General features: G+C 40.7%; 1 protein-coding gene and 1 long non-coding RNA gene across 11 annotated transcripts in view; one reads left to right on the top strand and one right to left on the bottom strand.

The window, feature by feature from the left end:
- Positions 1 to 16,296, bottom strand: part of MAP4K3 (mitogen-activated protein kinase kinase kinase kinase 3) — a 159,866-nt gene extending 143,570 nt beyond the window's left edge. For 3 of the 9 annotated variants that reach the window (XM_057742256.1, XM_057742255.1, XM_057742257.1), the window contains exon 1: positions 15,873 to 16,294. In XM_057742256.1, the coding sequence (XP_057598239.1) occupies positions 15,873 to 15,968 (96 nt within the window). In that variant the 5' untranslated portion in view covers positions 15,969 to 16,294. Of the gene's footprint in view, positions 1 to 15,872 lie in introns of all 9 variants that reach the window. The other 6 variants (XR_009054744.1, XR_009054745.1, XR_009054743.1 and 3 more) reach the window with 4 other exon arrangements.
- The window catches only part of LOC130857037 (uncharacterized), a 73,668-nt gene continuing 64,714 nt past the window's right edge, over positions 15,172 to 24,125 (top strand). For both annotated transcript variants that reach the window (XR_009054747.1, XR_009054746.1), the window contains exon 1: positions 15,172 to 15,659. This is a non-coding gene — a long non-coding RNA (uncharacterized LOC130857037). The remainder of the gene's footprint in view (positions 15,660 to 24,125) is intronic.

Here is a 24,125-nt window from a genome sequence, read left to right as displayed (position 1 = left end):
GTCTGTGATACTTTATTTTGGTAGCCTTAGCAAACTAATACAAGACCCCAGGAATAGACCCATACAAATACAGTCAAGTAATCTTTGACAAAGGAGCAAAGGCAATTAGATGGAAAAGGGATGATCTTTTCAACAAATGGTACTGGAACAACTGGATAGCCACGTGTAAAAAAACAAAACAACCACCTCCAGAAAAAACTAGACACAGATCTTACCACCTCTCACAAAAATTAACTCAGATCATAAATCTAAATGTCAAATGCAAAACTAAAAAAGATCTAGAAGAGAATACCTAGGGACTTTCCCTGGTGGCGCAGTGCTTAAGAATCCACCTGCCAATGCAGGGGACACAGGTTCAATCCCTCGTCCAGGAAGATCCCACATGCCTCAGAGCAATTAAGCCTGTGTGCCACAACTACTGAAGCCCTCACGCCTAGAGCCCATGCACTGCTACGAAGAGTAGCCCCCACTAGAAAAGGTGAAAGATTTATACAATCTGAAAAGAAACCAGAGTATGCTCATCGCATCTAGAGAAAGCCCGCACATAACAAGGAAGACCCAATGCAGCCATAAATAAATACATACATATATTAATTAATTAATTTTTAACAAAAGAGAATACCTAGGTGACCTTGGTTTGGGTTTGGCAATGGGTTTTTAGATAACACCAAAGGCATGATCAAAGAAAGAAAGAATCAATAAACTGGACTTCACTAGATTAAAAACTTCTGCTCTGCTAAAACTTCTTCACTTAAGAGAAGGAAAAGACAAGCCACAGATGGGAGAAAATAACTGCAAAACACATATCTGACATAGGAATTGTATCTAAAATATACAAAGAACTCTTAAAGCTCAACTATAAGCAGACAAGCAATCCAACTTTAAAAAAGGACAAAAGATCTGAACAGACACTTCACCAAATGAGATATACAGATGGCAAATAAGCACATGAAATGATGATTAACTTCACTAGGGAATTGCAAATTAAACAACAAGATAGCCACTATACATCTATTAAAATGGCCAAAATCCAAAAGACAGACAACACCAAATGCTGACAAGGTTGTGGAGCAACAGGAACAGGATTCATTGCTGGTGGGAAAGTAAAATAGTACAACCACTCTGGTAAAAAGTTCGGCAGTTTTTTACAAAGTTAAACACAGTCTTAGCACACAATCCAGCAATTGTACTCCCTGGTATTTACCCAAAAGAGTTGAAAAGTTATGTTCATATAAAAACCTCTGTACACAGACATTTATAGAAGGGAGGAAAGAAAAAAGCCCCTTAAGAATTCAAAACCAAGAGCCTGCTACTCATTTGGGTCTGGGATTCAAATCTGCATTACCCATAAGGTGTGGGAAATTCCAAACTGAGCACTTAGCTTAAAGATTAGTCCCAGACCAATGAGACTCATGAGGTTCTGGACAGAAGTGAATGCAAAACTGTTTTGGAAGGACACCCCCATAATTTGAGCCACAAAAGATTCTTACAGAAATTTCAGATGAATTCAAAATTAAAATAAAAATCCACAAGTGAGAGTCAGCAAACACAATAAACCAACATGCAGAAAGATTAACAGTCCCCCCAAGTTTGAAAAGATAGAATAGTAATTTGAAAGAGAATGTTAATAGGTATGTTAAAATAATCAGTTATTTAAAAAAAGGGTCAAAACCCTAAGAACAAGAAACTATGCAAAAAGAATACGCAGACTTGAAAAAGAATAAGACGGGGCTTCTCGAAACATAATTACTAAAATTTAAAAAGCAACTGAATCTGCTATGGACTGAACTGCATCTCCCCACCCCCCAATTCATATGTAGAAACCCTAATCCCTAAGTGATGGTGTTTGGAGATAGGGCCTTGGGGAGATAATTAGGCTTAGATGAGGTCATGAGGGTAGGCGCCCTTAAAAACAACCTTAGTGCCCTTAGAAGAAGAGACACAAGAGAGCTTCACTCCCTCTCTGCCATGTGAGCACACAGTAAGAAGGCAGATGAGGGCCATCTACAAATCAGGAAGAGAGCCCTCACCAGAAACCAATCGCGCTGGCACACCCTGATCCTAGACTTCTAGTCTCCAGAACTGTGAGAAAGTAAATTTCTGTTGTTTAAGCCACCCAGTCTATGGTATTTTGTTTTGGCAGCCTGAGCTAAGACAGAATTCAACTAACCAAAGCTTAAATAGTTTGACCATCAAAACAAGTGACAGTGATTAATTAGAACCCAATGAATAAAATAAGAATCCTTAAGTCCAAAAATAAATAAATAGGGAAGTAAAAGCTCTTCACCACAACAGAATGTCAACCAATAAGTACAGAAGAAATTAATGGAGTTAGAAAACCACTATTTTGCAACCATCATAGTTAACAATTCAAGTAAGAATCATCAATAGATGCTAAAACTAGTGGGTATAAGTTACATGAGGAAGGAGGTATTACATAGTCTCAAGAGTATCTCCCCACAAGTGACTTATAATAACTACAAAAGGAAAAAAACAGTCACTTTGTAGTGAAGAAATCTGGCAGATCCAAGTTAATGAAGTGATCAAAACTAACATTAATAACAGGACAAATCAATCACGTGCCTCCTGATATGATTCACTGAGTACACATCATTTACCTACTTCTCTGCCCAAAATGTGTAACCTGAATTTAACCAAAAGGAAACACCAGACACTCCAAAAATGAAGGACAGTCTACAAAATAAATGACACATACTCTTCAGAAATGTCACTGTCTAGAAAAACAAAGAAAGGCTGAGAAACTACTCTAGATGAAAGGAGACTGAAATGTCTTGAAAACTAAAAGCAATGTGTGATCCTGGATTAGTTTCTGAACTAGGAGGAAAAAATGCTCTTATGGACATTATTAAGACCATTGGTCGAAATCTGAATAAGGCCTATAGATCAGATAATAGTATTATATTAATACTAAAAGTTTCTGACATTGATAACTGTACTGTGGTTTTAAGTGAAAATGTTTATTTTGAGAAATATACACTGAGTTGTGTATGGGTAAAGGAGTGTGATGTCTGTAATTTACTCACAAATGTTTCAGAGAAAAATAACACGTGTACATATGTAGAGAGAGAGAGAGGAAAAAAATGATAAAGCAAATGTGGTAAAGTGCTATCACTGGTGAACATAAATAAGGGTATACAAGAATCCTTTGTATTATTCTTCTAATTTTCCTGTGAGCTCAATTTTTTTCAAGCAATGGATATTTTGCATAGCAGATGAGACAGATACAATCAAAGATAAAATCGAAGATATGAACCATAATACAAGACAGAATACAGAACTGAAAAAATTATGATGTTATGAGATATGAAGAAATAGAAGGAAAAGTATACAATAGGAGTTCTTAAGAAAAAACAACAGAGAGATAGGAAAGAAATAATAGTCAAAGATATGCCAGCTTAGTATTTTCCAGGACTGATGAAACAAGTTCCTTTTTAGATTAAAGAAAAACAACAAATATTTTTATTTAAATCCACATCTAGAAACATCAATGAAAAACTGCAGGACACTAGTCAACGAAAAAAATCTTAAAAGTCAACTAGAAAGAGAACACTTATTAGCTAGCTACAAGGAATAACAATTAAACTGACAACAGACTTCTTAGCATCAACAACAGAGAATCTTCAAAGTTCTGAGAGAAGTAACTGTCAACCTAGTTACATTACACTAAACTATGATTTAAAGGTTAAGACAAAATAGAGACATTTTTGAAAAAAAAAAGAGACTGATTTTACCTTTACACAGTCATAGGAGGGAGGGAGGAAGGAAGAACCTTACCAAATAATGCTCACCAGGAAGAAGAAAATTGAAGCCAGAATGACGGAGTAAGATGCCAAGAAACAATGGTTAGCAAAGAAGCTGAAAACACACATGGGTGAACGTAGCACTGTATGTATAAAACAACGATAATAAACAGGAGACAAAGAAGCAATGTAGAGCCAAAATAACAGCACCACAAAATAGGAAGGTGGCAACTGAACTGAATCATATTCAAGTCCATGTACTGACCAGAAAGAGAATAGAAAGACATGTATTAGTTTATTATGCATGTTGAAATTTTACACCAAAAGTATAAAAATGAAATGTATAATTTTTAACCCAACGGGGGAAAAAGAGGGAATTAAAACTTACTGATACCATCCAAATAATGACCCAAGAAGATGAGAAAGAAAAGACTGGCCCTAATGAATGTGGAAAATATTATACCGTAAATCAAATGAGTTGCACGTTCTCCAAGTATTTATTTGTCTGTATCTTGGATATTTGAAACCTTATCACATCTCAAAATACGGACCCTTGCTTTAGTCAGAATGTCTATTATCTCTTTGCCCACTTCAGTCCCATAGCTGTATTTTTATCCCTATCTACTCTTTTGGAAAGGCTTCCTTCACAAATGAAAGGTTCTCTACAAATGAAAGGTTCTCTGCAAATGAAAACCCAATTATTTCTTTGACTCCCAGGTCAGATTCACTCTTTCAGAAGTCTTTATCAAATTAACACCAACTCACCTTTCCCTTAAATTGAATTTCTATAGTATTTAAAACATGTTATTGCTCTTTTAATTGTTAAAATACTGCCTCAGAAATATTCTTTAGATGTTCCATTTAGGTATATTTTATTTCCTCAATCAGATCATAAGCTCCTCAAGATCAGAGAGAAATTCTTTAAGATCTCCTAAACAGTCAAGCATGGTGTTGTTTATTTTTCACTTAAGGAGAAAGCAAACTTTAAGTTATTTTCCTTTAACAAGCACAAAAAATATTAATTTTGCAAAACATGAACCAGTAAACAGACACGTCTCATGATACATCTCATACATAAAAATAAATCAGGTTCTAAGGACTTTAATCTTTAGATAATATAGTTGAAGTGGATACCTTTTTAAATAGTCATTTCCCCTGTTTCCATTTTGCTAATTTTAACAAGAGTCCATATGCTCAGGGCTAAAAGTGTTCAAGGTTAAATCAAAGGAAGTCAGACACCCTAGTACAGTGAAGATTTTAACAAAAACTGAAAATGTGGCTCACATTACAATTACTGTACCACTGTGAAGAAGTATTACACAATAGTTACCTTTTACTACAATATTAGCAGAAAAGGAGAAGGATGAAATTTATAAATTAAAAAGAAAAAAAGGCAAAACATTAATAAGTTAAAGGAGAGCTAAACAGAGATACTGTATTCACAGATTAAAGGACTCAATACTGTTAAAATCTCAATTTTCCACAAATTGAGCTACAGGGCCCACGTAATCCCAATAAAATCACAGTAGGTTATATATGTGATAAAATGTCATAAAATTATACACAGACATGAAAAAATGAGTGCATGCAAGGTCTAGTTAACTGCATTTTGTCAGTCAATCTCCTGGTTTTCGTAATGCACTACAGTTAGGCAAAAATATCACCACTGGGGGAAAGCTGGGTGCTGGGTCCATGTAACCTCTTTGTACTTTTTTTTGCAACTTTCTATGAGTTTTTAATTACTTTAAAATAAAAAGTTAAAATCTTGGAAGGCTTTTTCATATAATTGAAATGCTGATTCTAAAATTTGTATGGTATAAATAAAGGACCTAGAATAGATAAAACACTTTTGAAAAAACAGAATAAAGTTATAGGACTCACTACCTGATTTCAAGGCTTTCCTTCTATAAAGCTACAGTAAGCAAGACTGAGGTTACTGCTGAAAATATAGTCACAGAGTTCAACAGGACAAGATAGAGTGCAGAATGTACCCACACATGTACTGTCAACTGATTTTTGTCAAAGGAGCCAAAGTAATCCATTTGTGATTCGTTTATATCATGTTCTAGAAGAGCTTTCATAGTGACAGAAATCAGAACAGTGATTGCAGTGGCTTGGGGTGGGGGACAGCATGACTGGGAAGGGACATAAGAGAACTTTCTGAGGTTAAGGGAATGTTCTATCTCAATAAAGGCAAGGGTTGCACAGCTGTATATATGTCAAAACTTCTCTAACTGAAACATTTAAGATCTGTGCATTTCACTCTTAAGTAACACATAATTTAATTTTGAAAATATGCAACAGCATACAAGTTTTGTAAAGTATCTGTCTACAAAGAAACATCAAAATACTAAGAGTATATATACATCTCTTGGGAGTAAGATTATTCATCATTTTAATCTTCTTATACTTTTCTTATCTATTTTTTCTTTTAAAAATGTACATGTTATAATCAGAATATAAAACACTTTTCAAATTTATGCCAGAATAAAAATATCTAGCTCATATTCTACTGTTTCGTTCACTAATCCCCTATATCAATCACCCTCCAAATCTGTAGCATTTTTCTTCAACAGGAGGACGTATTTTGCACGATCTGGTAAGCCCTCAGTAAGAGCTGGGAGAAAGGTTCTGGCCCTTATCAGCCCTATCAGTCCTAAAGACACTGCTAAAGAATTGTTATTCTCCACAGAAAAATGAAGGGAAGTTGTTATTATTACTGTTTCTTTATAGTAACCACATCGAGGAAATAATGGGGAAAAAAAACAATTTACGTATCTATTTTCTAATAGAAAATCCAAACTCTATCATAGCTCCCCCTTCTCGACTTTACTATCTTTGTAACTGATGCCATTCTCCCACCATTAACTGATCTAAAGAAGTATTTATAAAGCACCTACTACGTGCTCTTCAATCAGGCTTAAAATTAAGTCCTCTCCGAATCATCTCTTTCCATCCCTGTATTTTTCCACAAAGGCCTGTCAAATTTCTCTCCAAGATGCTTCTCATCTCTCTGTTCTTCCTTTCTGTTCTTCACTACTATTTGCCTTGACTGACCCATCACCGCTTACCTTACCCTTAGCTTACTCCACAGCACAGTTCTGTGAATCCCTGGAGGTCCCTGGGATTCCCTTCTGAGGGTCTGAAAAGTCAAAACTATTTTCATAATAATACTGCAATGTTATTGGCCTCCTTTCACTGTGTTGACATTTGTACTAACAGTACAAAAGCAATGGTGGTAAAAAGGCTAGCGTCTTCGAACAAATCAAGGCAGCGGCCCAAAATGTCTAGCAGTCAACTGCAGCCTTCACATATGCACTCACCGGGAAAAAAAGCCAGTTTCACTTAAGAATGCCCTTGTTGAAACATAAACATTATTAATTTTATTAAATCTTGACCCTTAAATACTTATCATTTTAATATTCTATTTGATGAAATGCATATAACACTTCTGCATACCAAGTACACTGGTTATCTCAAAGAACAGCACCAGGGATTGGGCTGCAAACTGAACTAGCCACTTTTTCCTCAGAACACTATTTTCACTTGAGAGAACAACTGATAAACTGTGATTATTCATGTTTAGATATCTGACATTTTCTTAAAAAGGAACTAAATGCACCTGTCAGTTAAACAAAAAAAAACTATCAGTATTTGTGGCATGTGAAGCATTTAGTACTTTACAAGAGAAATTTGACCCTTGGAAGACTTGTATCTACCATCAATACTCAAGTCTCTTCTGATGAGATGAGTGATGATTTGTGACACTGTGTAATGAAACATGGCAACTTTGGGACGATGTGGATAATACTGTGAATCCATACTTTTCAAATGACCAATGCATGGTGTTAAAAAAAAAAAAAAATCACACGTGTGAAAACGATCCATTCTAAGTCCAAGAGAGACCAATAATAAGCATTTTAACATAATGGTAGGTCTTGGATTCCACATTGCAACTAACTTTTAAGAAGCTACCAAGTTGTGGAGAAGTATGAAAGGAAAATACCCACAATTAACTGAAAAGGCTATTAAAATAACCTTTTCCAAGTGAATACACGTGAGAGACCAGATTTTCTTCACATATGTCAACCAAAACAAAATAATCCCAATAGGTTGAATGTAGGAACAGAACTGAGAATCCTTTGTCTTCTATTTAACCAAATATTAAAGAGATGTGCAAAATGTACAACAATGCCATTCCCTTCACTAAATTTTTTGTTTAGTTATTTTTTCATGAAAATGTTGTTTATGTTAACATCTACTAGGCTTATTATTCTCTTTAATACATTAATATTTAAAAAAATTTCTCAGATATAATTGTTAATATAGTCAATAGCAATAGATATAATTAACATAAACAATTTTGGTGTTCTCAACAATTTTTAAGAGTACAAAAGGATTCTGAAACAGATTCTATTTAACAGGTATTTCTGTCCTTCCTCTCTGATTCATTCTCATTACGACTGCCAGAATAATCCTGGGCACTTTCAACATTATTACTTCGTGTACAAAAAGCCTATAGTGCTCCCAACATCCTGAAACTTCCTATCTACATGATTTTGCCAGGCTTTCAAGAAGTTTATAAATTGGCCCTGCCTTAATCTAGCAAATTTTACTTCTCCATGCTCCCCAGCACAAGTCTTCCATGTTAGTTAATCCTCCCTTTTAGTCTCTAAACCTCTACTCCTATAGTTAAACACTCACCTGGAAGGCAATCCCCATCCCAACCCCCAAGCCTGCATTCCCTCCTCTCTCCCTGCCTCCTCCAATCTAAACTTTCTCATCCTAAGGGGCCAGAGAGCAAAAAGGACAATGCCTTGAATGTTAGGCTTAAACTATCAATGGAGTATCACCTTTAAAAATTGTGATTCACTATACTGCACACCTGTAACATATAATAGTGTACAGCAACTATACTTCAATTAAAAAAAAGTTTGTACTTCATAGGCAATGAAGAGAAGATTCTTTGAGCAGAAGGTGAATGATTTATACAGAAAGAACTTCCATACCAACTCAAGTTTCTAAGAAGAGTTTAAATAAACCAAATAAATGTCTTATTTGGACATACCTAAATTTATGGTCAAATCTAAAACTTTTCCAACAGATTTTAAGGACTAAGGGAGGCAATACATTGTCACATCAGGAATCCAAACCTATAATCTCAGGTCAAGGCGGCTGGAACTCTGAAACATGGCATCTTCCAGAACCAAAAATACTATAAAAAACAAAGCTAAAGTAGAAAACAAACATGATCTCATCTCTCAATTCTAAGACCTTTTGGTATTGGTGAACAAACTCCTCTTCTTGATTAGAAGTCCAATTTAATCATATTTTCAAAAAACAAAAACCAGCATGTAATAGCCACATATATTCACTAAGTCATTAAATGTCTTTAATTTAAAACGACTGAGGGACTTCCTTGGTGGTGCAATGGTTAAGAATCCACCTGCCAATGTAGGGCACATGACTTTGATCCCTGGTCCAGGAAGATCCCACATGTCGCAGAGCAACTAAGCCCGTGTGCCACAAGTACTGAGCCTGTGATCTAGAGCCCTCAAGCCACAACTATTGAGCCCTTGTGCCACAACTACTGAAGCTCACAGGCCTAGAGGCCATGCTCTGCAACAAGAGAAGCCACCACAATGAGAAGCCTGGGCTATGCAATGAAGAGTAGCCCCCATTCACTACAAGCAGAAAAAGCCCATGCGCAGCAACGAAGACCCAACACAGCCAATAAATAAATAAATTTAAAAATAAAATGAGTATTCTCATATGCGTGTAAGTTATGAACACTGCTTATTATGTAGAAGATACATTAAGCCTACTAATTTCATTTAGGCCTAATAAAAATCTGCAATGTTTAATTCATTCTGTACCCACAACGGCCAGAGCTCTAGGTCAAGCCCAAGGCCATCTCCACTTTAAAACCTACTGTGATTTCTCCCAACCAGAAATAATGATCTCCATCCGCTAAACTTACATAGCAGCACCTGGTTTGTTCCTCTCAGGCCAGTTCATTCACTCATTTCACAAATGTTTACTGAGAGTCTGATATGCGTTAGGCACTATTCTATGTTGTGGGGACACAGCCATGAACAAAACAAAACCACCAGCTTCCTGGACTTAATACTCCAGTGGGGAGAGAAAGGCAATAAACAAATAAATATAAGGTCACACATGCCACAACGAAAACCAGAGAGAGGAAAGGGCAGAGTCGAATTTTTTATAAAGCTAATAAAACTTAAAAGTTCAGGCCTCCTCACTTGCATGGGCCTCTGTGAGCGATGTAGAGTGCTGGTGGTGGGGAAGAGAAGCCAGGTGGCTATCAGGAGACACTACGCGACAGTTTTTTGATTAAATGCCTGAAGAGATCTCAAAAGAGAGGGACCTGACTCTAAGGTTACAGCATTTTGTTGAGACATGTTTTCTAATTCTAAATAAATATTCACTTTCACACCAAACTTTTTATTCTATTTGTTTTCTCAATGAGGGTACCCAAATTACTGTATAAAGTTCAAGCCCCACAAGATCTGGACCCATCCTTGGTAAAGACAGAAGTGGGGAGGAGCTATTTTTTATAGGATGATAAGGAACAGGCACATTAAAAGGTGACATTTGAGCTAAGGCCTGAGGGAAACAAAGGGGCAAATCATATAGATACAGGGAGGAGGGGTGGATTTTCAAGCACAGACAGCAAGAGCAAAACCACTGAGGCAGCAGCATGAGGAGTAGGTTAGGAAGACAGTAGCAGGAGAAATACATAATAATAAATAATATTATCAACAACTAACAATTACTGAGTATTATGTGACAGGCACTATCCCAAGTACTTTTCTAAGCATCTCCATTTTACAACTGAGGAAAATGAGGCGCAAAGAGAAAGATTAGGTAATTGTCTAAGATTGGTATTTGGTGAAACTAGGCAGTATGACTCCAGAGCCCACTCTTAAATCACTATGCTGTGCTACAGAGAGGTCGGTTGTCCAGATTAGGCAGTGTCAAGACAATCTCTCAGCCAGTAAGAGATTTAATGTGCTAGAAAAGAGGAAATCAACACAGTTTTGCTCTCAAACTACGATAGGTTCACATTTTATGTCCCTGTAAATAAAGTACCAAGTCTTGTCATTTTTTGCTACTCCACACACAGTCCCTAGAACCTTTCCTTTCACAGTACAGCTATTCAAGGTAGGATGAATGTTAAATGGACTTTCATGAGAAAATGACTATTCATTCTCAATACAAAATAATCAGATGTTCTTTCACAAATATATATACAAGGCAAATCTTGGAGATAAGTACCTCCTTTAGGGAATCTGAGTAGTATCAAAGTCAGATAATCTGTCTCTATCTACAAAAATTATCCCACAATCTGTCCCACTGCCACTTTCCACCTCAAATAACCATTGATGCAGGAAAACTCTACCTTAATTTTTACCTTAAATACTCAATCTTTCTTAAGCTTAGGACCACACCCTCTAGACTTTGTCCTCCACGAAAGTAAAAATGGGCATAACTGCAGATACCCATGTTTTATTTTCCCTCAGCTGTTCTTTTCTAAATGCTTACAGTCTTCATATCCCTCATAAGAGGCAAGGTTTCAGAATTGAGTTTTCCAAAAAAGTTCTTATAAATCCTGACTATAACGAAAGAATTAGTGTTTGATGATATTAATCTGGAATACCATGAAAGATGTGGAGTTACAAACAAGTCAACACACAATTCACTAAATAGAAATTAATTTCCTGATTTCACTGTCTAATTTTCAATCTTTCCCCTGTCAGCTTTCAGAGTCTCTCTTTACATAGATCACCATGTGAATGCTACCTTGGAGCTTAGCCACATTGCAGCCTCTGCTTCAAAGGGAATGGCTTCCAAACACCTGCAGATAAAATCAATATCAACATTTCCAAAGCATGTTCTACAGGACACCAGTTCTGAGGACAAACAATCGTATTACAGAGAAGAATCCCATCATCAAGTAAATTTGGAATTTGCTGGATTAAGCAAAGTTTACCAGGTTTCTTTATCATATGACTTCTCTGTCTTTGATATGCTCATTGTACTGCTTTCCCTGGAGCATCCTGGTCACAGTTTTTTTGTTTGTCTGGCTGCATCCCACAGCACGCAGGATCTTCTTAGTTCCCTGACCAGGGATTGAACCTGAGCCCCCTGCAGTGGAAACTCAGAGTCCTAACCACTGGACTGCCGGGGAAGTCTCCTGGTCAGTTTGGAAAATGCCTATGAAGTCCAGTCTAGAAGTAAAAGATGATTCCAAGGCTTCAAGTCTTAGCAAACTATCACTATTGGGGCATTTGACATTGCCTCCATTTGTCAGCTGGAGACAAATGGAGAATTCAGGAGACGGCACAAGCTGGAGGCTTCTGGGAATCGTTCGCAGGGACCAGGCAAAGCCATGAGACCAGATGAGATACTCCCTTAGAAACACATGAAGACTGGTCCATAACCCTGCCTTATCCTATCTCCCATTTTAGTATCTTCTCTCTAGCAATAAATCTAAAAAAAATCTGGAAATGAATACTCCAAGGGTAGGAATAATACAAATTAAATTGGAAAATAGGCTGAGAAAAAAACAGCATAATGCACGTGCAAATCATTAATGTTGATACACGTTGGTAATGTGATACGCAATACAACTACCTAACTTCTCCAAGAAATCGCTTTCAAGTGACAAACCCATAGATCATTCATTCTCTTCTTTTTTGCGATCATGGACCTCTTTGAGAATGTAATGACTACCAAAAGCCATCTCTCCAGAAACACACACACATATAACATTAAGTCTATCAATTTCAGACCGTTTTCATGGGCCTCCTGAGGCCCAACCAAAGAGCCCTTTCTAGCAGTCAACTCTCAGGTCCCTAGGTAACTCCTGCTACAGATACTTCATCTGACGGATAAAGCCCCAAGTTACAGGACATTTAAAAGTATGTAAGATTTTTCTTTTTAAACTATATTTTCATGTACTTTAAGACAGTGCAGAGGAAATGTACATTTGCATTTTTGGCCTCAAAAAATTAGAACTTATTTGTTGAGTGAAACAAGTCATTTATTTAACACCATAAACAGAAGGGCATATGATGGTAATAATATCTTTGCAACAAAACAGCTCTGTGAGGTTAAATGATTTTACAAGGCCACAGAGCTAATAAATTCCAGAGCTTCCTCATCCTAGCTCAATACTTTTTAACTAAACCATGCCCCCTTAAATATAACAAGCATATTATTACATTGCATAGGATATAGTTTTCAAAATAAAAAATCGCTTAAAACACCAACCTTCTAAGAATGACTATAAATAACTGGGTCTCTAATTCATTTACTTAACTGGATCATTCCATTTTTAGCACCTAAACACTGACAAATTAAGGAGTAAATTATATATACTGGCTTTTGAAAAAAATCCTTTAATGCACTACTCTCTAATCAACACAATTTGTATAAATAAAGAACACTGAAAGAGCAAAACAAATACAAAAAAAGAAAACTATCATCTTTATAGCATGAACATGACTATGTACAGACAAGAATACTAATAGTTTAAGCTTTGGGTTATTCAGCAAGCAGGGGATATGATGCCAAAAACCACATACAGTTTCTCTGCTCTGGGCCCCTGGTACTAGAAGAGTCTGGCAGGCAGGGATCAAGCATCTATTATCTGATGTCCACTTGGCAGACTATAAAAACAGTGAGGCCTGGCTGCACAGCAGGAGTTAGGTATTCTAACTACTACTTAAAGATCCACTCTAACTCAGAGTGTGGCTGCAACTCAAATGCTGAACTAAGTGCACAAACTGGTTCACCTTTTAGCTTTGCCACCTAGGAACTTTGGCAAGTTACTGTAACTTCCCTGTGCCTTAGTTTCTTCTGCTGCAAAATGCAGTTAATAACAGTATCTATTTCACTGGGTTGTTATAAGGATTAAATACATGGAGAAGTCTTAAAGCAGTGCCTGGCAAGTAATAAGCACTCTTTAAATGTTAGCTTCTATTATCATTATTTTAAACAGATGACAAGATTAATCAACTTATACCTGTATTGCACTTAGATGTCCTTTGGAAATTATAGGCCTTAATTTTTTTACTTTTTAATCACGTGGCTTAACTACCAGCTGCTTTTTCTAAATATAGTAAATACATGGCCAATTATTCTTATAAAGAACTGAAAAAGAACTTACTGTCCACACTGCCACCTAAGTCTGGCACATTAGCAAAGTTTCAATTAACTATTCATCTCAATATAACCAGACTCCCTTAACCAACTCTAAGCTACCCGGCTTCACCCACTTCAACTTTCACAATCACTACAAATTCCAAACAATACCTAACGGTTATTCTTATAGTAGCCTCCTAACTGCTCTTTACCTCTGCCCCCCTATCTCCACTCTCTACACTGCAGTGGGTAAAACTTATAAAAATCCAAGTCTGATTTCACCTTCCTACTTAAAACCCTGCAATGGCTCCTTATTGTCCTGAAGAGAAGTCCCACCTCCTTATGAGACCTAAGAGGCCTGCATGATCTAGGGCACTCCTCCCTCTCTGGCTACTCAGGCCATACAGGCCTTCTTTCAAATCCTCACCCTGTTCCTTGGGGCCTCCAAGCCTTCTATCTGCCATAATCCCCTCTCCCCATCGCCTCTGACTCCCCAGAGGAGATGAGGTTCTCCTGTTACATGCTCTCCTAACCCTAATCCTAATCCTCTCTTCTCTGCAGCACGCAGGAAAACTGCAATAAAATAGTTATTTAAATGGTTGTTTAATGTTGTTCTTGTCCAAAAAATATAAATAAGTAAGACTTGGGAACATGTTTCTCTTTTAGTGCTACTACCCAAGTGCTTAGATAGATGCACAATACCTTATACACAGGAGGTGTGCACAAGACACCTGTGTTGTTTATGGAAAAAGGTGGTGAGACAACTGATGATGGAAAGCAAACTATCCACAAAACAAGACTAGTGCAGAATACTGCCTGCACTGTATTAAATATCTAAGTTACCATACGCATTACAAGTGAAGTAAAAGTAAAAAACCTACTGCTTAAACGTGGGCAAAATAAAGTTAAGACTCAACTTCCCAGAGTAAAATTAAGTTTCTCTGCGAATCTTCAGGTGTTATGTGAAACAGGAGGCGTTCCACTTCAGTTACCAGTAAGAAGATACACAACCAAATCAAGACTGCTGCCACATTTGGCACGAGCCCTCCTCTTCTTGGCAGTCTCTGCTGAGGCCAAGAGTTGAGCTGGCCAGGGAAGCATGATTTATCTCCCACATTTAGAAGTGGTCCCTCTACAAGAGGAATGCTGTGCTACTAATGGACTTTGAATTCTAACCTTGTCAAACCAGTACCTTTCCTAAGTACACAACTCACTTTAATAAAAAAAAAAAAAGCTTAATCCTATGTGTCACTGACAAAAACAAGTTTAATAAGGCATCACAGTCCAATTCGAGTTGGAGACAGAGTTGCTCTTTCGAAAGAAAGAAAGAAAGGAAGGAAGGAAGAGAAAGAAAGAGAGAAAGAAAGAAAAAGAAGCGAAGAAAGAAATACTAACCAGATCTCTTTTTACAAAAGAAAGTCATTACTTGGAAAGTTAAAGGAAACTGGCATGCGGAGGCTAAGCTAAAGGTTGAGGGGCTGTCGATGCAGGCTGCCCAGCGTAATGACCACCGCCGGCTCTGACGGGCAGCAGTCGCCAACCCACCGCGGACAATGCAAGGTCCGTGCGCAGCACGCAGGTCTGACACACGGCAACCCCCGGCCGTCCGGCTCGTCGCCCCGACCCTGCCAACGCAACCAACGCGCAGACCCTCTCCGCGCCGCGCGCACCAGAGCTGCCGCCGCCGTGCAGGGCTTCCCGGCAAACGCGCGTCCGGCGGAGGCGCAGGTAAGGACTCGGGGGGCTCGGGGTTCAACGTCTGGCCCTTTGTTCGCCGCACGGCCGCGGAGCCCCGGGCGCCCGCCGCTCCTCCTCCCCCGCCTCCCCGCTCCCGGGCGCCAGCGTCTCCCGCCGGCAGGCAGCGCGGACTCGGGCGCCCCGGCCCGCCGGCGCCCCCCGCCCTCCCCGCGGCCTCGGCGGCGCGCCGCCCCTCGCCCTCACCTTGTAGACGTCGCCGTAGGTGCCGCTGCCGATGCGCTGAATCAGCTCAAAGTCCTCCTGCGGGTTCCGGCGGGACAGATCGAAGCCGGGGTTCATGGCGGGCCCCGGGTGCCCCCCGCCTCCCTCCCGGGCAGGGGAGGGGGGGCGCTCAGGGGGCCACACGGAGAGCGGCAGCCGCGGCCGGCCCCCTGCTCCCCCGCCGGTCACAATCGCCCGGCTCCACGCTGCGGCCGCCGCCGCCGCGGACGACGACGACGACGACGACCGGCCTAACCGTCCCCGCCCCCGGCAGCCCGCCGCGGCGCCGAACCCGGGTCACACCCACACGGAGCCGAGGACGCTCGCAGCCCCTCGCTCGGGGTGAAACTCCAACATGGCTTCCGCCTTCGCCGCTCCTCCCCCTCCCCTTACTCCGGCTCCTCCACCCTCCTCCCCTTTTCCCGGCTCCCGCCCGACTGCGCAGCCGCGATCCCGGAGGGCGCGCTCCCCGGCCCCGCGCGCGGCCCGCCCCGTGCGCGCTCCGGCTCCGCGCGCCGGCCCAGCGAGGGCGCGCGGCCCGGCCCTATTCGGTCCGAGCGGCCGCGGCTTCCCGGGCGGCCGACCCGCGCGCGACCGCCGCCGCGCTGGGCGAGAAGAGGCTCGCCTGCCCCCGGGACCGCGGGGGGCGGGGTGGGGGAACAGGCAGAAAGGAGCTCCCGTTCGCTTCGCCTCTCATTTCCCCGACGACAGAGTTTGACGTCGCCGCCTCAGGTCCCCATCCTAAGCAGGTAGTATAGTTTTCATTTGCCAGACGGCCAGTGTCCCAAACTTTTATTTGATGGAGGCAGCTACACTCAGGACACAGCCGAGTACCGCAGACTTTCTGGGATTGCGGGGAGGGGGTCGTCCTGCGGAAAGCCCCTGAAAAAAAGTGAGCTGTGCTTGCTCCGACCCCCGACACTCGGGGCCTTGGAGTTGACCTGACAGGGTGCAGAAAAGGACAGGTTAGGAGGGCGGCCAAGGAGGCGTTGTGAAGTGGCTAGGCCGTGGGAAGCTCTGAGGGGAAAACACGCCGGACCGCCGCCACCTTCCGGCGTGGAGGGGCGTGGGAGGCAGGCAGAGTCCAGAACTAAAGCAGAGCTTGACCTTCACCGGAGGCATCTGGGTTATCAAAGACGGGGACAGAGGAGGGGGACCAGCAAGCTGTCAAGTGACCTTGCAAAGGAGAGGTGGGGTGGGGGTGAAGGGTGAAGGGTGGATGCACGAGTTCCATTCCCACACCTGAAATGTCAACACGTGATGATCCGGAAGCCCTATAGTTTGCCCAAAGCCCCACCCTGCTTCAGACCCAGATTGCAAGCATTGCATCTCATGTATGTGGACACCGGCTCCAAGTCTTAATATCTGTCCAAGAAAGCATGTGCGTATGGAGGGTTAATTTTCTATTTTCAATAAACTGCCCACTAGGCATTTCCAAAAGCTTTAATCAAGAAGTAGGTGATGGTGGGACTTCCTGGGTGGTGTGGTGGTTAAGAATCCGCCTGCCAGTGCAGGGGACGCGGTTCGATTCCCTGCTCCAGGAAGATCCCACATGCCGCAAAGCAGCCAAGACCGCGTACCACAGCTATTGAGCCTGCACTCTAGAGCCCATCAGCCACAACTGTTGAGCACATGTGCCACAACTACTGAAGCTCAAGCACCTAGAGCCCGTGCTCTTCAAGGAGAAGCCACGCAATGAGGAACCTGGACTCTTGGGGCAACTAGAGAAAGCCTGTGTGCAGCGAGGAAAACCCAATGCAGCCAATAAGTAAATTAATTCATTAATTAAAAAAAAAAGTAGGTGATGGCCACTTTGGCAATTCCACTTTGGAGTTTTGCCTCAGAAACGCTTTCCTAATACCTTTAGGCACCACACCTTCTGACCATTAATATTGCCTAAGATCTTGTGGCTCCCTGAGAAACTAGGTCTTATCAAACCTGTGAAGGATAAAATAAGTATATTCAAATAATAGACAAGTGAACTACTTACAGTTAACTGCCTGATACATTTTTATCTTTTCAGTCCCTTTGCTTACAGTAAGATTGCATGTTTACTGAATTCTCAAAGAAGTTGTTTGCTCTATCTGTTGACTAAAATGTTGGAAAATGACCATCTCTTCACCTGTACAAGTAGACTTTCAATTGCATAGTTTTTAATTATTTTAAAGCATCAGTACCAGGAGCATCTTACTTAAATTGCTGCCCTGTGAATGCTTATCATTGGGTTTCTTCCAGATGGATCTACCTTAAGGCTCTGGTGTCTTGAGAATTAAACTCCTGACCATAAATATTATTCCTTGGCTAAGGACCCTGTTTTTTGCCTAAGGCACTTGCCCAGAGGCAAGCCTTCCTTCAGCCTGTCCACTTTTAGGGAATTGTTTGGCCTCCTTAAGCCAAACATGAGGATGATTAGCCCTGGGTTCAGATAAGCAGACCTAATAAACTATTCCAAATAGGAACCAGTTCAGCTATCCTTCTCTGCCTTTTTAATGCTGGAAAGCCAAATTCTCAGGATTGAATGCTGCACAAGAACGTTCTAATGGTTTCACTGTTTTGTTTGCAAGGATTATCATCTGTGCAGATAACTTTGCATTTGCATCACTAATAGACTTCTTTCAAAGGGAGAAGACATTTCAGTAGGGCTGAAACAGTCTTTAAAGTTTTGTTTGTTCCATTTTGGCAGGGCCAAGCTAGTCCTTTTGAAAAGACACGGATTTGCATGTAAGGGCCTGATTTGCCATATGGGTTACAATATAAATAAAAGGGCTTTTGCAATTAACAAAGAATAAAATATTTTGTTCTTTGTGATACATACAGCCAAATCTGATGTCTTTTTTTCTTCTATTCTAACACTCCTCAGCTTCACTAGAAGTAACACTAATGATCACACTTTCTTTGAATCAGAGAAATAGCTTCTCTCTTCTATGATTAGAAGCATCCTTAGAAGTCATAAACTGCTTCTACAGCATCTCTCCTGGATTTACTGCTGCTTGAATACCTTCAGTGAAAGGGAACTCACTGGTTTATTATGAGATAGTGCTAGTGAATAATAATAACTAATAGAAAAAATAATATCTAACATTACCAAGTGCGTACAGTGTGCCAGGAACTGAGCCAAGGACTTTCCATGTATTATCTCACTTAATTCTCACAACAACTTGGTGACATAAATATTATTATCTCCATTTTTTGAGGCACAGATTAAGCTGCTCAAGGTAACACAGCTGAAATTTAAATAGAGGTAGTAAGACACAAAGGCTAAGCTCTTAGCCACTAGTCTGTAGTTAAAGTATACTTTTAAAATTTTCTCTTACGCTAAGCCAAAATCTGCATCCCTGTTATGCATTTGGAGTCAGTGATTATTAGATTCTAGTGGTGTAGAGTACAAAGAAGAAAAGCCAGTGTGCCTGCCCTCAAGGAATTTGCAATCTCACAAAACAGTGTGAGAAGCACAGAGGAGGGACATAAATATAGACAGGAAGATGTAAGAATAATGCTAAAGTAAATTTTGAAAAATATGTCAGAGTTTGCCAGACAAACAAGGGGGAGGTGGTACATTCCAGGCTGGTCACTTAGCCCCAGGCTCTTAAAGCACCCAGCCATGTAAGCATCACACAGTAGGGAGCACATAAAAGCTAAGATGGACAGTAGCAGTTGCCACCATATCCAGACCACCCTTCTGTTAGCCCATCCCTCGTGTGTCTGTGGCTTAGAAATTCCTTGTCCTTACCAGCTTTCAATTTCATCCTCAGGACCTCTTGTCTAATAACCCATTGGATCCACTTCTTTGACTTATTGACCTTATAGCCACCATTCACATTTTCAGTACACCACCAGCTCTGGGAAAGGAATACTGAGCCAACCTTAGCTCAGAAGAGACTCAGTACAACTTGGCCATCTGCCAAGGGAGGAGAATCAGACTTAGACATGTCTCTGAAAAAATATGGGAAAAAAATTCTAGGAGGTTATATAGCCTAGCCTAGCACAGCTCTGAGCCTGGTTACCTGGGTTCAAATCTCATCTCTGTCTCCTTACTGAACCACCTTGGAAAGTTATTTCAAACTGGGGCTATTGTGAAGAGTCAAAAAGAAAATATGTGTAAAAGTCAGTAGTACCTGGCACCACAGTAATCCCACAAAGTATTAATTTCTGTTATTTTGAGTACATTTTAGAGATATGATTTAGGAAGCAAATGCAATAACATAAGAGACAGTGATTTAAGGCCAGTGATGTCTAAAATGGAGAAAAGGAAAGGAAACTGGGAAATAATTGGAAGATGGAACTGACAGGTTTGGGAAGGTGAGGAAGCAATCAGAGACATGGATGACAAGCAGGTTTCTGGTTTAGACAACTGGGAAGATCCCTGAAAGGTGATAGCATTTGCCATAATAAGAGGAACTGGAGTTATTTGGGGAAGTATTTTAACACTGGATCAAAGTAGATGATTCTGTTTTGTATCTCTTAAGTTTGAGGTGCTCAAATAGAAATGTAAAATAAGTGATAAATTTTACTTTTATCACTAATAAAAATTTGGGTTGAAACAGAAAAAATTTCAGGGCTAATTTTTAAATATCGGGAGCCATAGTTCAGAAATATTTATTGAGCATCTGTTAGGTGCCAAATGTATATTAGGCTCTGGCAATACGATAGGTCCCTGTAGCTGGGGCTACAGACGAGTTCTCAGACAATTGCTTGACAATGAGGTAAATACTGGGGTGCAGGGAAGCAAAGCAAGAAGGAGATATTAGATACCAATCAGGCTAATAATTTGGTTCTTTTTCAACCTGTATATATTTTTAATTTCTTTAAATGAATATTTTTATTTTTTTGTTTTTTCTAAGATGGTAAATGAATATTTTTAAAAGCATGTCCTCAACATTTATTTACTTGCGAAGTGGAGCCCTGCATGGGGAGCAGGTGGAGATGGAAGTCCTCTGGTGTCAGCTCTCAGCTTCCACTCTGTTATCCTAAGCAATTCAGCTCCGCTCCCAGATTTGCATACCTCCTAGCACAGTGTTTCTCAATGGAGGTTTCATTTGCATTTTGGGTAGGACAGTTCTTCTTTCTGTGGGACTGTCCCCAAGCACTATAACATCCCTGCCCCCCATCAGTACTGCTCCCAGCCATACTGACATCAACCTCATTTCCAAATGCCTAGGGTTGGCCTGGGCGGTGTGGGTAGTGACTAGATTGAAAATGTTTGCCTATCATGTCCCTTTGGAGAACTATCACCCACACCAACTATATATCATAAAATTCCTTTCTATTTTATAGAGTATATTCCCTGAGAGAAGCTCTGATATGTAAAATATTGTCTCTCTTATTACATTTCCAATATTTAGCTCCCAAGTGATGTTTCACCGCCCTCTGTAAATGCGCAACCAAGATTCCACCTGCCCTTTATTACGTAGTTCCCAGGATCACATAAGAGGATATCGAAACTAGTCTTTGTAGGTTATGGAAGTCTTCACATAGGAAGGAACATTTAAGCTGAGATTTAAAAGGTGAGTAGAGAATTAACCAGGTGAGAAGGTGTACTCCATACCGAGGATAGAAAGGTTACATTCAAAGAAATAAAAGTAGTTCTGTTTGGAGCTAGAGTGGAAAACAGGGACCAGTCCATTAAGGAGCATGTAAATTGTGATGAATAATTTCGATTTTTATTGAGAACACAGGGAGCTATTGCTGGGTTATCAGCACAGGAGTGGCATGATTTCATTTGTGCTGTAGAAACATCCCATTATCTGCAGGTGGTGAATGAATTGAAGGCAGGTGGCAAGACTGCAGATGAGACAGGAGAATGCAGAACACTCGATGCAGTATCCTCTAACCAGCAGGCTTTGCTCTGAGCTCCTCACTGGCCTCACTGAGCCTTTCTCAGAGCTGCACTGCAGTCTGAGACTCGTCCCTCTTACTCCTGCTCACATTCCTCTTTATCCTTCACACATATTTCCACAAATAAGTCTCTTGCACTTTTTTTTTCATTCTTTCTTTTTTGGCTGCACTGTGCAGCACGTGGGATCTTAGTTCCCCGATGAGGGCTCCAACCTGTATCCCTTGCACTGGAAGCTCAGAGTCTTAACCACTGGACCGCCAGGGAAGTCCCCAAATCTCTTGCACTTCTTTTTTTTTTTTTTTTTTTTTATTGGCTGTGTTTGGTCTTTTTGTGCTGTGCGCGGGCTTTCTTTTTAGTTGCAGTGAGTGGGGGCTCCTCTTCGTTGCGGTGTGTGGGCTCCTCATTGCCATGGCTTCTCTTGTTGCAGAGCAGGGGCTCTAGGCACATGGGCTTCAGTAGTTGCAGCACGTGGGCTCAATAGTTGTGGCTCATGGGCTCTAAAGTGCAGGCTTAATTGTTGTGGCGCACGGGCTTAGTTGCTCTGCGGCATGTGGGATCTTCCTGGAGCAGGGATCGAACCCGTGTCCCCTGCACTGGCAGGTGGATTCTCAACTACTGCGCCACCTAGGAAGCCCTCTCTTGCACTTCTAATTCAATTTTACCATCTGTGGAACTAGTACAATTAGTATCAATGAAGCAAAGAAGGACGGAATTTTAAGAAGAGAATGATCAACCGCAGTAAATGCCAAAGAGAGACTGAGGAGGGGGTATCATTAGATTTGTCATCATGGAGGTCAGTGCTGACCTAACTATTAACGTTCACAGTTCCTGCCCTGCTAGTGTGTCTCCTCTTAGTTATATTCTCCCAGATCCCCTTCAGCCTTTCTCATACATCATGATCTTCATACATTTCATCTGGCCCCCCTCATGTGGACACATGTAATGTATTAATATCTTTCTAAACTGTGGCACTAAGCATCGAGCTCAGTATTCCACATGCAGTCTGGTCAGTATTGACTACAGGAAGACTATAACTACCTATTATCTCAACACTGTATCGTAGCCTAAACTTTGATTCAATTTTTTGTAGTTGCAACAAACTCAGGACCACTGTACTGCCCAACTCCAGGGGATCAGATTATAACCTATTATTATATAATCCTCAACTCCAACTGGCCCCTGGGTCCCGATCAAGAAACACCTCCAAAAAACATATTTGCTCCTCTCTGAATCAGATCATCAGAGGTGTTCTTGAACCTGCATTGCCATAAAGCACCAGGGATAAGAAACCTGATCTCATGGATCCTACTGTAAAGTCCCTGCCAACAGTTTATCAGATCAGATAGCATCTCATCACCAAGCAGTTAAAACACACCAACAAAACAGGGCACAGTACCTCTACCCAATGTTGCTACCAGGTGAGCTCTTGCAAAGACAAACAAGTTAGACAAGAACCCTGTCTCAATAGACAGGAACCTCCTATCTTCTTGAGAAGCCGGGATTTCATGGGGGTGTTCTTGGGCCTGCACTGTAGGCAATTGATATGTTTTTATTTACTTTATTTATTTGGTTGCAGTAAGTCTTAGTTGTGGCACATGGTCTCCTTAGTTGTGGCATGCAAACTCTTAGTTGCAGCATGCATGTGAGATCTCATTTCCTGGCCAGGGATCAAACCTGGGCCCCCTGCATTGGGAGCATGGAGTCTTAACCACTGCGCCACCAGGGAAGTCCCAATTGATACCTTTTTAGACTCAACTAATCCTCGATGGGTGCAGGCTCTGTGAAAAATAGACAACAAAATATTGAAGGATTGTATGGAAGGGCAGGCTGAATACAGGCTGGGTGAGAGACAGAGAGATGCTGAGATAATCTGTCGATAAAAATCCTAATTATATTAACCTTTTATCCTCTGATACATTGGAGCACCGTTTCCTAGCTTCCCTTTCCTATAACATCTAGCCTAAAATTCCCCTTAGATGCCCTCAGTTAAAGGATATTGCCCTGTCCTCTAGTTCCCAAATACAGAGTGAGGCCACCATTGGGCCTGATCAAGTTGACCCAGAACAAATGCAGTTACATGCAATGTGTTTCCAGGGTAGATTACTGCTCAGAGCGCTATCCTGACGGCCTTTTCTTTAGAAGCTTTATTCTAGTTGCTACTACTCCCTTAGGAGGACTCCAACCCCTGCTCTCGACAAAACCTCTAGCAAAGCAATCTGCTCATAGATCTAAAAAGTTCATCCCTTTGGAGAAAAAAAATCCATGAATTTGGTTTAAACCTGGACTGGAGTTTTTCTTGATCAAAACTGACATAAAAACAAAAACAACCCAAAAAACAGAAATAAAAGCCCAGGTAATTCAAATAACATGTGCCAGGAGTTTTTCATTATTCCTTAGGC

Source organism: Hippopotamus amphibius, chromosome 7 (assembly GCF_030028045.1).
Source record: "Hippopotamus amphibius kiboko isolate mHipAmp2 chromosome 7, mHipAmp2.hap2, whole genome shotgun sequence".
In the NCBI taxonomy this organism is placed as follows: domain Eukaryota; kingdom Metazoa; phylum Chordata; class Mammalia; order Artiodactyla; family Hippopotamidae; genus Hippopotamus; species Hippopotamus amphibius.
This window is presented reverse-complemented; position numbering and strand designations above follow the sequence as displayed.